The 14947-nt window shown below is 37.9% G+C and overlaps 1 protein-coding gene across 1 annotated transcript in view; it reads right to left on the bottom strand.

The window, feature by feature from the left end:
* Positions 1 to 8792, bottom strand: part of ARSK (arylsulfatase family member K) — a 45686-nt gene extending 36894 nt beyond the window's left edge. The window contains exons 1-2 of the mRNA XM_007450226.1: positions 8652 to 8792; positions 967 to 1096 (exon numbers count right to left, since the gene is read on the bottom strand). Coding sequence (XP_007450288.1) covers positions 967 to 1096; positions 8652 to 8789 — 268 coding nt within the window. The 5' untranslated portion in view covers positions 8790 to 8792. The remainder of the gene's footprint in view (positions 1 to 966; positions 1097 to 8651) is intronic.
* Between the last annotated feature and the right edge of the window lie 6155 nt (positions 8793 to 14947).

The following is a 14947-nucleotide window of genomic DNA, read 5'->3' as shown; positions in this document are numbered from 1 at the left end:
ATTTGATGCTGGGAACAACACTGTGAGGGACTTGCTTGATGTGGTCCATTGAGGATTGGAATCCAGACATCACCTCACCCTGGTCCATTGCTCATTCCACTTGCTCAATAAAGAATAAAAAAATTAACAAACGTGTTTTTAATATACCTGGTCCTTCATCATTGAAATATTTAAAATAGAGTTTAGGTTTCCTTTAATCATTGGTGATTATATAGTTGATGGTGCTGAAAATGTAGGTGAAAGAACTTGTGACTCAAATCACAGAGAATATGATGTCAGGAACTTATGGACAAAAGAAAATTGTTGGGTGATATTTATGAGTTCCAGAGCAAACAATCATAAATTAGAGGAGATAGAAAACAACTCTATCAGACAATAGAATTTATAAAAATGTCAATTTTCCCCGATTTTTCAGTTAGTCATGTCTTAATATCACTGTTATTTTGCCATTAAAACTATGCCTATTTGTTAAATTACTATAATAAAAGTGAAAAATTAGATTTGGGATAGAAGTGAATTGAAACTGAAGAGAAAAAATATGTAATCTGAAATAATACAGAAAAATCCAGATATATCTGAAAAGTTCTAACTACTTTGTGGTATACTTTGAAGTCTCCTCCCAGCTCCCTATCTCTTACTAAAAAATTTCCTTGGAAATAGAACTCTTCAAGGAAATATGAGCATTTCCTAATTTGCCTGGATAGTCAAAAGATTTTTTGTCACCAATCCTAAGGGAAATGAAACAATAATACTTGAACTAAATACCAATTTAGGTTATGATAAAATTCCTATTCTTAAAAAGCCCCAATACCCAATACATACCTTATAATACACATCACATATATTAAAATTTTTTTATTAGATGCCAAATATGACTTACTATCCTATTGTGGGGTATAATTTTTTAAATTGTGAAAACATTTTCAGTATGGGACCACTTCCAGTAATATTAAAGCATGCTCATACCTGCGCGTGATGGGCAGCAGATCGGAGAGTTTGTGTAGGCATTCAGAAAGGAAGTGCCATGTGCTTTCATGAAGTTGATAAAAGGAAGTTTCACTACCTGACTTCCTGGATAAAATGTTAGCCTTCCATCCTGGAATAAAGAAATTTAATTACCATTGATTACATCACAAAAGAAAATAATTTCCTTTAATTTTAACCATAAAATTCACAAGTAGCAAAAGACTTCACTATGATCCTAAGAATCCTCAAAAGATAAAAACAGGTAGAGAAACTGTTATCATTCTCTGGTTCATAATATTGAGAATTCAATGTAGTGTGACATTTGGATCCATTTGAATATAGTAAATAAATTAAAGGAACTTCCTGGAAAGTTTCTTTTTGGGGGATGATGGACTGAGTGAACCAATGTTTATTGAGTATTTAGTATGTGCCAGGCACTGTGAAAGATCTGGAGATACAATGGTGAATAAAAACAGAGTCCCTGGCCTCATGAAGCTTACAGTCTAGTAGGGGAGGCAAAAAACATACTCGTAAATAAACTAAGAATAATTACAAGTTACTGTGATATGTGCATTGAGAAAAACCTAAGATACAGAATAACAAGGGAGACCTGCTTTGATACAGGGAAGGCTTCTCTGGGAAGTGAGACCTAAAGAATGAGAAGGATCAGCCATTCAAATAACTTAAGGGACATGTAAAGTTAGAGATACCTTCAGGACTTAAGTGGAGATAACAACTAAGCGGCTAGAGAAATGAGCCTGAAGATTGGAAGAGATGTTTGGGTTGGATATATGTATTTTGGAATCGAATTGGGAATTGAAGAACTCTTCTTGGTAAAGAGCAAAAAGAGAAAAAAGGATGTTCCAGTCCTGGAGTTATATCTATTGTATGTTTTCAATGTAATTGTAAATAAACAGTTTAAAAGTGAACCAATCCAAAATATGGAATATACATAAATCTTTGAGATGTCTGAGATTTCCAAATGGATATATAAATTAGGCTGTAGGGTTCAGACAGGAATCTGGGGCTCAGAGAATTCTATCTTGGTGAAATAAGTCTTTAACATATTCATGGTATTGAAAAGTGTGAGACTAAATGAAACCTTTAAGGGAGAGAGTGAAAAGAGAGGAAAGAAAGGAACCCTGAGGAGTCCCGAATAAGAGGAGAAGGCAGCATGGGAAACCGAGAAAGAATGGCCAGTGAGGGAGGAAGATATCAGTAGACTGAGTCTCATGAAAGCTGAGAGAAGACAGTGTGTCAAGAAAGGGTAATAGCTGTGTTGAGAGGGTGTGTAAAAGAAGGCCAGAAAATGCACACTGGAATGAGTAGGATGGAGATAGTTGGTGATGCTGACAAGAGCACTTCCAATGGAGTTGTAGGGATGGACATCTAAAGCAGACAGGGAAAAGAGAATGGGAGGTGACATGGTGAAAAAACCTCTTCTAAGTAGTTATTTTGCAAAGCGAAACAGAAAAATGGGATGGATGTTAGAGTTAGCTGGAGGATAAATGTGGGATTAAGGTCAGGTTTTTTTAAAGATGGGGAATATTAGAGCATGCTTGTATGTTGAAATAAATACCACTTCGAGCAGGAGTAATCACTGAATGCGAAGCAAACAACTCTTGACTTCCTGAATGATGAGCTAGGGAGCTCAAGACAAAAGTGCATAAGAATTTTGTTAAATTCATAAATTCAAACTCTCAGAAACTTATCCTCATAAATCCCAAATGCCTAGATGTATTATTCCTACAGTCTTTTGGATATGGGGGATAATAACCATTTGTGGCCACTGGTTGTAATCTAGACAACCCAGCCACCCAGGTTCATCTAGCTGGAGGGATGCAGCACGTAGTCATGTGGCAGAAGCACTGCAGTGATTCAAACAGTGAGGCTTGGACTCCAAGTCCTGCAGGCTAGGTTCAAATGGGTGTAACGACCACTGCAAACGGCTACAGCAGCATATCTATAACTCATGTTAGCAATTTCTTGACTCATTTCTATGACTGGTACAAGGACTTCATCTGCATTGAAAGCAGGCTAGAAAGCAGGGATCTTTAAAGTGCAGAGCAGCAGGGATAGCAAATGGCAGAGGGGATAACTGCCTCACTTGGGGAAGTTTCTAACGTGGAATGTGTGAAAGGTGGTCCACGTAAAGATTACTGCCTAAGATATATAAGGCACTTCACAAATATTTAGTGAATTAAATGAAATGAGTTTTTAATTCAGAGCTGTTCAATTTACAAAAGGCAAATTTAATATGTTCAAAATTCAACAGTATATTTTTGCAAAGCTTAATAAACCTGGATTAAGTACATCAGTGGAAAGATTTGTATTTGATTAGGTTCTTAGAAAATATTTAAATTATGCTACGCATATTCTCAATGTCAAAAGCATACCAATACTCTAGACAAAGATCAGAATTACTATTTATTAGAGAAAATATTAAACATTTCTAGAAATTTTGGTTTTTTAACTTCATGTAGTTTTTAACACACTAGCAAATACTTTAAAAAATAGACTAAAACTGGTACCACTGCTCATGGTATCAATGGGAGGTGGTCCACATAATAATTAATTCTGAACTGAAATGGATCTTAACATGGTTAGCTGATAAAAACACAGAGAAAGTTAAGTTTTCCATAGTGTGGTACTGTGGTTCACAATGGATCGTCAGTCATAGGTCAAACTATAGTTCTATCACATTTAGTTGGGAGAGGAAATCTTACAGAATGGCTTTCAGAATAACTTCCATAATTTAATAATAGCCCATTTCAATTTTCTCAAGATCATACCTACAGTTCAAAACAAATATAGTACTCTAACAGTGGGCATTTAAAAAAGAAAAAGAGGCCCACTAATTGGCTTTCTGCATAAAAGTGACAAGGATGATACCAATTGCCTTAATTTCTGAATTTTGCTATTATTCTGGACTGTCATGGGTCCAGGCATTTTCCCCCTTGGGATGGATGAGCTTTTTGTGTAGATATGATTTTGTGATCTGGATTACTCCTTCTAGAACCATGACTTGGTTCTCAGTTCCTCATCATTCTGGGCCAGGGAAAACCAGTGAAGTTTAGATTTCAAGACATCATTCTAATGAAAGCATGTAACAGTAACTTTAACTGTCTAGATGTTTTATCAAGCAAGACTGTTAAGAGCATTCTTTTCAGATCTGTTCACCAGACTGAATGAGATCCTCACTAGACTCTGGTATACAGTACTGTGCCCACCTCCCACTCCTGAAACCTCACCCAAACTAAAAACAATGCAGGTGCAGAGGTGGAAGGAGGGAGGCAGAGAGGATGCTTGTGCCCTTTAAGACCCAGGCAGAGGTGCTTATTTTCTCTTTTAAAAAACAGGGTTTAAGATGTAATTCACACATCATAAAACCCATTTAATTTGTACAATTCAATGGTTTTTAGTATATTCAGAGAGCTGTGCAACCATCACCACAATCGATTTTAGAACATTTCCATCATGTATTCCTTGTATCCCTTAGCCATCACCTGCTAATCCTCCCATTTTCCCAAACCCTAGGTAATTGCTGACCTGTCTCTGTAGATTTGCTTTCTCTGGACAAACGGAATCATACAATATGTGGCCCTTTGTGTGTAGCTTCTTTCTCTTAGCGTAACAATTTCTAGGTTCATCCACACTGCAGCATGTTATCAGTACTGCATTTGTTTTTTTATTGTTGAATAACATTACTAAATTTTATTTATCCATTTACCAGCTGATGTATATTTGGGTTGTTTTCAATTTTTGGCAGTATTAACATTCATGTACAAGTTTTTGTGTGGACATATGTTTTTATTTCTCTTGGATATATACCTCAAAGTGGATTGCTGGATCATATGGTAACTCATGTTTAGCATTTTAGAAATTGCTAAACTGTTCTCCAAAGTGGCTGCACCATTTACATTCCCACCAGTAGTGTATGAGTGTTGCAATTCTCCCATATTCTTGTGACTCTAGTTATTGTCTCCTTTTATTTTTCTTAATAAATTTATTTATTTATTTTTGGCTGCGTTGGGTTTTCGTTGCTGCGCGCGGGCTTTCTCTAGTTGCAGCGAGTGGGGGCTACTCTTTGTTGTGGTGCGCGGGCTTCTCATTGCGGTGGCTTCTCTTGTTGTGGAACATGGGCTCTAGGCATGCAGACTTTGGTAGTTGTGGCACGTGGGCTCAGTAGTTGTGGCTCGTGGGCTCTAGAGCGCAGGCTCAGTAGTTGTGGCGCACAGACTTAGTTGCTCCGCAGCATGTGGGATCTTCCCAGACCAGGGCTCTAACCTGTGTCCCCTGCATTGGCAGGCGGACTCTTAACCACTGCACCACCAGGTAAGCCCTATTGTCTCTTTTTGATTATAGTCATCTTAGTGGGTGTGAATTGGTGTCTTATTGTGGTTTTGATTTGCATTTCCCTAATGAGTAATGATGTTGAGTATCTTTTCATGTGCTTATTGATCATTTGCATAACTTCTTTGGAGAACTGTCTTTTCAGATCCTTTGCCCAGTTTTTAATTGCCTAGTCTAGAGTCACAAAGATTTGCCCCTATGTTTTCTTCTAAGGGTTTTATATGTTCCATTCATCAATACATTTTGAGTTACTTTTTGAAAATGGTGTGAGGCATTTTGCAGGTGGATAGTCAGTTTTCCCAGCATTATCTGTGGAAAAGACTATTCTTTCCCCATTAAATGGTCTTTGCACCCTTCCTGAAAAACCAACTGACTATAAACCTGAGAGTTTCTCTACTTTCAATTCTATTCTATTGATTTATATGTCTATCTATTGTTATGCCAGTAACACACTATCTTGATTACTGTAGTTTATGGTAAGTTCTCAAAGTAGAAAGTTTAAGTCCTCCAATTTTGTTCTCAGGTATTCTGGGTCCCTTGAATATCCATATGAATTTTAAGATGGGTTTCTCTGTTTCTGCAAAAACGTCATAGGGATTTTCATAGAGATTGCATTGAATCTATAGATCAATTTGGTGATTATTACTATATTAACAATATTAAATCTGAGTTCATAAACATAAGGTGTTTATATAGGTGTTCTTTAATTTCTTTCAACAATGTTTTGTAGTTTTTCAGAGTATAAGAATTGAACTTCTTTGGTTAGATTTAATCCTAAGTATTTCACTTTTTGGATGCTATTTTATTTTTACTTTAAAAATATATTTATTTATTTGGCTGCGCCAGGTCTTAGTTGCAGCATGTGGGATCCTCGTTGCTGCGTGCAGGATCTTTAGTTGCAGCATGTGGGATCTAGTTCCCTGACCAGGGATTGAACCTGGGCCCCCTGCATTGGGAGCGCGGAGTCTTAGCCACTGGACCACCAGGTAAGTCCCTGGATGCTATTTTAAATAGAATTGTTTTCTTAATTTTACTTTCAGTTTGTTCATCAATCAAGTGTATAAAAATACAACTGATTTTTGTATATTGATGTTACATCCTACAGCCTTGCTAGACGAACTTATTAGTTCTAAAAGTTTTGTAGTAGATTCCCTAGGATTTTCTTTATACAAGATTATGTTAAGTGCAAATAGAGATACTTTTAATTTTTCCTTTCCAATCTAGATGACTTTTATTTCATTTTCTTGTCTAATTCCCTGTCTAGAACCTCCAGCATAATTGCGATAAACATAGTGAGAACAGATAGCCTTGTCTTGTTCCTGATCTTTGGGAGAAAACATTGTCTTTTATAGTTAAGTATAACATTAGCTGTGGATTTTTTGCAGATGTTCTTTTTTTAAAAATAAATAAATATTTATTTATTTATTTATGGCTGTGTTGGGTCTTCATTGCTGCACACAGACTTTCTCTAGTTGCGGTGAGCGGGGGCTACTCTTCATTGCAGTGTGCCAGCTTCTCACTGTGGTGGCTTCTCTTGTTGTGGAGCACAGGCTCTAGGCGTGTGGGCTTCAGTAGTTGCGGCACGCAGCCTCAGTAGTTGTGGCTCACGGGCTCTAGAGTGCAGGCTCAGTAGTTGTGGCCCACGGGCTTAGTTGCTCCGTGGCATGTGGGATCTTCCCGTGTCCCCTGCATTGGCAGGTGGATTCTTAACCACTGCGCCACCAGGGAAGCCCTGTAGATGTTCTTAATCAGAATGAAAAAATTCTCTTCTATTTCTACTTGGTTGAGTGCTTTTATCATGAAGGGTTATTGAACTTTGTCAAATGCTGTTTCTGCATCTATTTATATGATCACGTGTTTTTTGCCCTTCATTCAATTAACGTGGTCTACCACGCTGACTGATTTTCAGATATTACATTTCAGGGATAAATCACACTTAGTCATGGTGTATAACCTTTTATATATATTGCTGAATTTGATTTGCTTGTATTTTTTCAGGATCCTTTCTTTTATATTCATAAGGTATTAGTCTGCATACAATATTTGTATACACAAATATATAAAAATCTATGTGCTTATACTACACTAAAAAATAAACCAAATATTTCAGTCATCTTCAGAAGTTTCTAGGATGTTTTGATGCACCACCTAGGTTCCCTTTTAGAGTGAAAGATTTTCTCTGCTGAAGAGAGTTGTCTTGCCCAAAATGATGCCTCATTCTGGGAGCATTCCACAAGTAATGGCCATCCAACATGAGGGTACAAAGGCCTGGTCTCCTCACCACAAATGGAAACAGTTCTGAAGCATCATACTAGTTTGAGAACTACCCATAAGATCAGCTGAGGCCTCTAGTGAGACAGTGACAAAACTCAACTTCTCTCTGCACAATCCTGCTTTCTTCCTTTCCCTTTGATCTCATGAGTACTCCCTAATAAACCTCTTTCATGTTACTCTCCAATATTGCCTGTTTCCTAAGTTTAGATAATCATAAAGATTACTTTAATATTCTCAGCAAACCCTATGGGTATATCCAGATTATGTAACTTTAATCATCACGGGTTAATCTATGAGGAAAGGCAATACAACATAATGATTAAAAGCACTCTTTGGTGCCAGACATGCTTAACACCAATAATCTATGTGACCACAGTAACACCCAGTCACAAAAAACTAATATTATAATTAGTAACCAAACATTTGTCCAAGCATTAGGTTTAATATCATGGATAATACTAAAAGTATCAGGTAATGTTGACAGTAGTATTCTTTTTAGTTGATGGCTTGGGAGAGTTACAAAAACTGTTTAAGTTTGGGATTAAACAGCAACAACACACATACACACACATACACAATTAATCTGGAATATGGGCGAGTGTCAAATTATGTCAACTAATGAATATAAATCAGTACTAACAGGATTATCAGACACCTGAGTAATAAAAATAACGTTGACTGCTGGAAAGCTAACAGGCTTTTATGTTGAGATAGAATGTTATTTTTCCCCACAATTGAATCAAGCGGGGGTATGGATTGAAAGTTTATTAGTAGTGGTAAGATAATTTAGTGGGTCGAGGTCAGCAATTAAAAAAAAATTTGCAAAGATGCTAATTGGAGTGCATCTTACTAAAGTATGTTTGTTTTACATGCATATCTATGTGGTGCACGTATGGGTGTACGGGGCCTCAAGGCAAATGCATTTCTTACTTTGCATAAGGGTAAAACACGTTTGAAAGTCTCAGATTCTGCTCCCCAAAGCCAGCAGCACAGGAAGGGCTGTGGGCCGGTCGCGGGTATGTAGCGGAGCGCCCCCTCCCCTGCCTTTCCATACTTACGAAGGAGTCGCTCACGACTAGCACCACGTTAGGCGCATCTGGCCAAGCCTGAGCTGCTCCCCGCCTCTGCCCACCTGTCCCAGGAGCTGGTGTTGCCAGCGCCGAGACTGCGACCACCGCCACCCACAGCGGCAGCATCACGGGGAGCTGTTCTGGGAGCCCGGCCTCTGGGCGCTGGACCCTGCCCCTTCCCCTAGGAAGTTCCACCTGAGAAGAAGAGGGCGGGGACTGCAGAAATCTCAGTTCGGTTTCCTTCACCCGTGGAACTACAACTCCCATCAGGCTCGGGCTGGACACATGCGCAAAGGAGAAATTCCCCTTTCTCGACTCACGTTAAGACCTTTTAATCAAATACCGAGCAAACTAGAACCCAGCCATTTCCAGTCACGTGAGCGATGCCTGGGAAATGCGCCTGCGCTCTGACTTAAGATTTGGCCTCTGTAGGAGAAGCGTCTGTCCCAGGTTGGTTTTGGTCGCTGTCGCTTTTGCAGAAGTTGGAGCCGGTAGGCAGTTCAAATGTTACCTAGAGAGAGAAGGGATCAGGGGCCCGCGCCGAGCAAGCGTGGCTGAGTGTTAGGTGAGACCGTGAACTGGGAGATGATGAGGTGGCAGCGCGTCTGTCACTTAAGTTGGATTGGGCGGTTCTTTGTGGGGCCTGTCTGGACCGCCTAAGGTGCGATATGGATACCGGGTGGCCCCTCGAATACTTTCCTCCCAAGGGTATTTCTAGCCTGCCTCATCCTATTCGCCTCTTTGCCTGTGCAGTAAGGATTTATTGTGCTCTGGTGGTGTGAGGAGCGGGGCCTGGTAAGAAAAGTTTCATCTTCTAGGTGGGGTTAAGCTTAGGTGGACTTTTCCTTCAGAGTGCAAGGGAGAGAAGCTGGACGGGTTCTCGGAGAAATGTTGGGCTGTGTGACGTGTTCGATTAACTGACGTAGATTCAGAATACCATTGTTTTGTTGCAGTGGTTTTGAAAAATCACTGATCCTCTTGACTGTTGAACTCCTTTGGAGAAATCTGGAAGAAGCAGGTTTCTGTCCCAGAGCCAGATTCCTGATTTCATTATTATAGTTTCAGGTATATAATTTGTGCCTCACATTAGTCGTTTTAGTATTTTGACAGGAAAAGGAGTTGTAGTATTTATTTACATAAAATCAACCTTTAATACTAATATTTGACAGTATTTTTTGCATACAGTAATTGTAAAAAAGACAGACCTTATTTATTTAACACTCATATGGTGCTTATTATGTGCTGGGTATTATACTATGCATTTATTGAGCACCTGTTTTGTGCCAGGTACTTTTACATGGAGTATTTTCTGTAATCCTCACTTTCATCATTTTTCAGATAGGAAAGCTGAGACTTGGACAGGTTAAATGACCTGCCTAAGGTTACACAGGGAGCCAGTCTGAGTAGGACTTGAATTTGAGTAGTCTCTGCCCTAACTCATTGCCATGCTGTCTCTAATTAACTGCAAAATGTTATGCCATTCTAGTGAATTTAATCTCTGTTAGTGAAGCAGTATTTTTAATCAAGCAGAATACTAACGATCTGTGGGAGCAGACAAATATATAAACAATAATACCTGACCATAAGGAGCTTACACTCTAGGGAAAAAAACAAAATAATAATACAGTATGAAAAGTAATACACATAGACTCCCTCATGAACAGGCTATGTTTCAAATATTTGAGTTAATTTGGAATGTAGATCACGTTTTACCGTAGAAACAACGTTGACTGACATTTAGATTCATAAAAAATATATTTAACTTTATCTGTGGCATAGTATTGAGTTTTGTAAACTATTTACTCTCTCTGGCCTTGTTTTCACAGGACGTGTGTTCTGAGTTCCTGGTCAGGATGACAGGAACACATCTTTTTCTTTCTCTCTGTCCCCTTGGCAGTGTCAGTGGCGGCAGGTGCTGTACTGGGTTGGAGTGAGATAGATATTTTAGGGTCCCAGACATATAGTGCTGGAAAAATCTAAGAGACTTCTAGTATTCTCATCTCACATTCAAGTTGTGGTACAATATTCCTCCCAAGTGGATTGTGCAGTCTGCGCCTTTTCATCTCTAGTGATGGGAAGCACACTTCCTTTGAGGGGCCTGTGCCATATTTGTACAGGTTTAATTATTAAAAGTTCATATTTTGAGCTGCAGTCAGTCTCCCTCTACTTTTGACTGTTCATTAGTCCATTTACCTTCACTTTTACATGAATAATCTCTCCCTTTCAACAGCCCTTTTCACCTTCCCCACCAATTTTTTTTTCCCCAGGTATCCCCCAGTTCATTTGGGTAATTATCATGTAATTTCAGGTTTGTTTGTTATTTGATCACTCTTTTCTGGACATAAAGCATGTTTGCTAATCAGTAACTTACCCTGTCGGAAAAGGTACTTCTGAGTTGTTTGTGCACACCTTTCTGTGTGTACATGTGTGTATATAGTGTATTGTAGTGAGGGAGGGCTCCATTATGTGTATGTTTAGATCATCAGTTAAAGATATCTACGTTATGGGTTACCTGCTTTAGTGAAATACTTTGCGGTTCAGAGAAGTCTTCAGTTGAAAGTCTTGGTCTAGGCTTTGGCTCTTCATAGTTTTTTAATGTCCAAAATACCAGCAGCACTATATTCTGCCCTAAGAAAAGGAGACTAAGTGTGCAGTTAGTGACTATCTGGAACAAATTCAGTATTCTCTTCACCTGCTGTGATTCTATGACTATTTGTTGAATATCCACAATGTACCAGACACTAGGAAATAAAAGAGAGTAATAGGAATAGTTTTTTTTCCTAACGAACCTCCAGTCTAGTTGTGGGAAACAAACACTCACAGACCTGTAAATTTAATAGCAGTATAAAAGGTAACAAAAAATACAGTTAACTGCCAAACAAAAAACCCCAAACCAGAATATCCCAAATGGTACTTTGAAGAATGCTAGTGTGCTTCACAGTGTTAACTGCTGTTCATTGAAATAAATGTTCCATAGTGGGGATTCCCTGGTGGTCCAGTGATTGGGACTCCACGCTTTCACTGCCAAGGTCGTGGGTTCAATCTCTGGTTGTAGGACTAAGATCTTGCAAGCTGTGCCACGTGGCCAAAAACAAAAAAAAGTTCCATAGTAATATAAGTTTCAGAGTTGCTGGGTTAAACTATATTTGGGTCTTTACTATAGGGTTTCTCAGAGCCGTTAAAATGCTAACATGCACTGTGACTTTAAAAGAGTGATACATATAGTGTGTAGTATTCACAGAATTATGAGGTCATATTGTTAACACCTTTAAGCATGTTAATATTCCTTTGAATACATTTTTGGAAATGTTAGTGGAGACAGTAAGTGTTGTAAGTTCAGACTCTAATGTAAGGTTTATCTGAGATGGCTTTATGCTTGACACTTGAATTTGGCTTTGAATTACATGTAGCATTTGAGTAGACAGAAGCAAGTGTGGACAGACTGAATGGGAGAAGTAAAGAAGGAGATGTGGAAGGCATTGGGGAGTGGTGAAAAAAGTAATATGAGCTAATATTGAAAAGGGGATTCTTCCTTTCTCATTTTAGCAAATTGAGAATTACTGCTTTTTGACAGGGGGGGAAACTAAATGTTTTTGAGTAGGCTTTGGAAGCTGGAAGGTCATAGTGTTTGGTAGGTGTTGGATACGTAAGGAACTCAAAAAATGTATCACCTTTATTTAGGGATTTTTTTTGACCTGAGGGACAGAATACATCTGTATAGAACATAAAGCATCTGTTAAGTTGCAGGCTTTAGTCTAGTATTTGTGTAATGACTAATTTGAAGGAGATACTTGCGTTTGATGTTAGCTGTCTTTTGAAGAACATAGGCAAGAAGGTTGCTTCTTGAGAAATCAAGGAAGGAAGGATTGGGGATTTTAAATGTGTAGAGAAAGTATATAATAACCACTGTTGGTTAGGAATGGGAAAATGGTGAAGTTGATTGAGAGGGTGGTAGGAGATACGGACTACAGAACTAATAGCTATTGTGTTCAGGTACTCCATCTATGTACACATCAGGTAAGTGATCTCGTTCTCACTTTACCAATGAGGAAATAGGCTTGGAGGTGAAGTAAGGTGCCCAAGATCTGCAGAGACTTGAATCCAGATCCATCTTTCTTGACTTGGTGGGTGGATATGGCAGAATGAAGGGGCTGACAAAATCTGGGGAATTTTGTAAGAACAGAGTTGAAACAACTGAGTAAATCAGTAAAATTAGGTTGAGTGAGGAGGGTAATCATTTGTAGCTGGATGGCGGCTTAAAGAAGTTAGTGAAATGGGAAGTCAGGCTTTAACTTTTATTTTACTTCCTCACCCCGTGTTTAACTTTTATTTTACTTTCCTAAACGTTATTAGGATCACAGTACTTTCTCTTCTTACCAGTAAGACCCTTTTCTGTGGAACTAACCCTTCTATTTAAGTACTTATATCACTAGTACACGTCTTCATCCCTACCAGGTTCACCTAAATTTTGTTCATTTCCTAGTTCTAAAGTAGCATTTTTTCCATTTTTACTTTATTCAGTTTTTCAAAACTACCTCCATTCTCTCCAGGAAGCATTCTAGATTAATTTTGTTTGACAGAATCCACTTCAGAGATACCATCAAAAGATACTTAGAATTTGTAGTTATGTAAAGTTTGTGTTAGTATTTCAGATGGCTATTTAGATGGATTTTTAATATTTTTTAAAAAGTCTGCTCTATTTTATTAAATTACAAACTAGTCTAGTTGCATCATATGGGCAACTTTTTTTCATGTTTGTAATTCCTTGTGTGGCTTAGAACAAGATTCACTTTAGTGTAGTCAGCTTGCAGATTGTGAGTAAATAGTGCCCTTAACTGTCCTAGATTCAAAGCAGAGTAGCGTAGAAATAGGTGACATTCTCTTCTGGCTCAGTTTTTTATGTTGAAGTCAGTGTATTTTGAGTTTCTGTAATTTTTTTTTTCTGATTTTTTCTGATGTTCCTTTTACACCTTGTGGCTATGGCAACACAGTTTAGACTGATTCAGAAATTTGGAGATTACAATTAGTGTCTCTTTGGGAAAGAAAAAAGATGGAAATTTTTACATAATTATTTCTCATGTTTTAAATTATGAATTATGAAAATTGAACCCAAATCTGATGTTTTAAGAAATTCAATATGTTTTGGGTTGTGTATGTCATCTTTTTTATGTGCCTGTCTTATATTTTTCTTAATTTAGATGGATGAACATTTAAGGAGCAATCTGAAATTCAATTTAAAGAGAAGATAAAGTGATAATAGGTAAAAGGTAAGTGTCTAGAATGCTAAATAATAGGTAATTGGAATCTCCTTTTACTTAATGATTGTTTTTACTGATTCTTTTCAGAAGGAAGATGTAATGGTGTAGGTTATGGTCATCACAAAGTAACTTGAGACTTTTGTAATTAGATTTAAAGGTATCATTTTTTGCTTTTCTGTAATTAACTTCCAGTGTCATTATTGTTACTGTTTTTTAAATTATTCTTCTTATTTGTGCTTTGTGGAATCTTTGTATCTCCACAACTTAAGGTTGTGGAGGTAGCTTAAGGTTCCATAGCTTTAACTGGAATGTGTAGGACATATCAGTTCATCTACCGATGTTAGTTTTGAGGTATATCATTGTCTTTTGGCATGGTTGTCACTTTCTTCTTTTTTAGATATAGTTATTGCTCTTTATGCTTGATTTGTTGAATAAAAACCCTTTTAGGTTGGTAGTAAAAAAAAACCTTCACTGAGTGAAAATGTGCTACATGAACACTCATATTTTTAAAAGTCATTGAGATTGAGGAGAAAAAATGGGAGGAGAGGTATAGGGAAAAAATGTGTGGGGCTGTGGAAGAATATTAAAGACACTTGTAAGAGAGCCAGAGTTTTCTCTGAAGTGTTGGAAGTGCTTGGAATAGAGGGAAGTATCCCAAAGAGAGGAATATGAGGTTACATAGACTCATTTTGGGTATTAGCTTTCCACTTTGTGAAAGGAAATGGGTTTGATGGTACCTAGTAGATGGTTAGTGTTCCGTAAAGCTTTGTCTAGAACATGAGTGGGTGAGCCTCTTCCTTCTCCACACCACTTCCCAAAAAAGGGGAAGAAATTTTCAGGGCTAGGAAGCGGCAGATTATTTTGTCTTTAAAAAAAATAATCTTCTGAAACTAATATTTATATATATATATATATGTATGTATGTATATGTATATGTATTTTAGGTGCAGAGAGGGGGCCTCAGTGCTAGCTTATTATGCTAAGTGCCAAATCAGATGAATAAGGAACAGGAGGAGGACAATAGAG

This window comes from Lipotes vexillifer, unplaced genomic scaffold, assembly GCF_000442215.2.
Source record: "Lipotes vexillifer unplaced genomic scaffold, Lipotes_vexillifer_v1.1 scaffold1403, whole genome shotgun sequence".
Classification (NCBI taxonomy): domain Eukaryota; kingdom Metazoa; phylum Chordata; class Mammalia; order Artiodactyla; family Lipotidae; genus Lipotes; species Lipotes vexillifer.
Note: the sequence above shows the minus strand (reverse complement) of the source record. Positions and strands in the feature narration are given on the sequence as shown.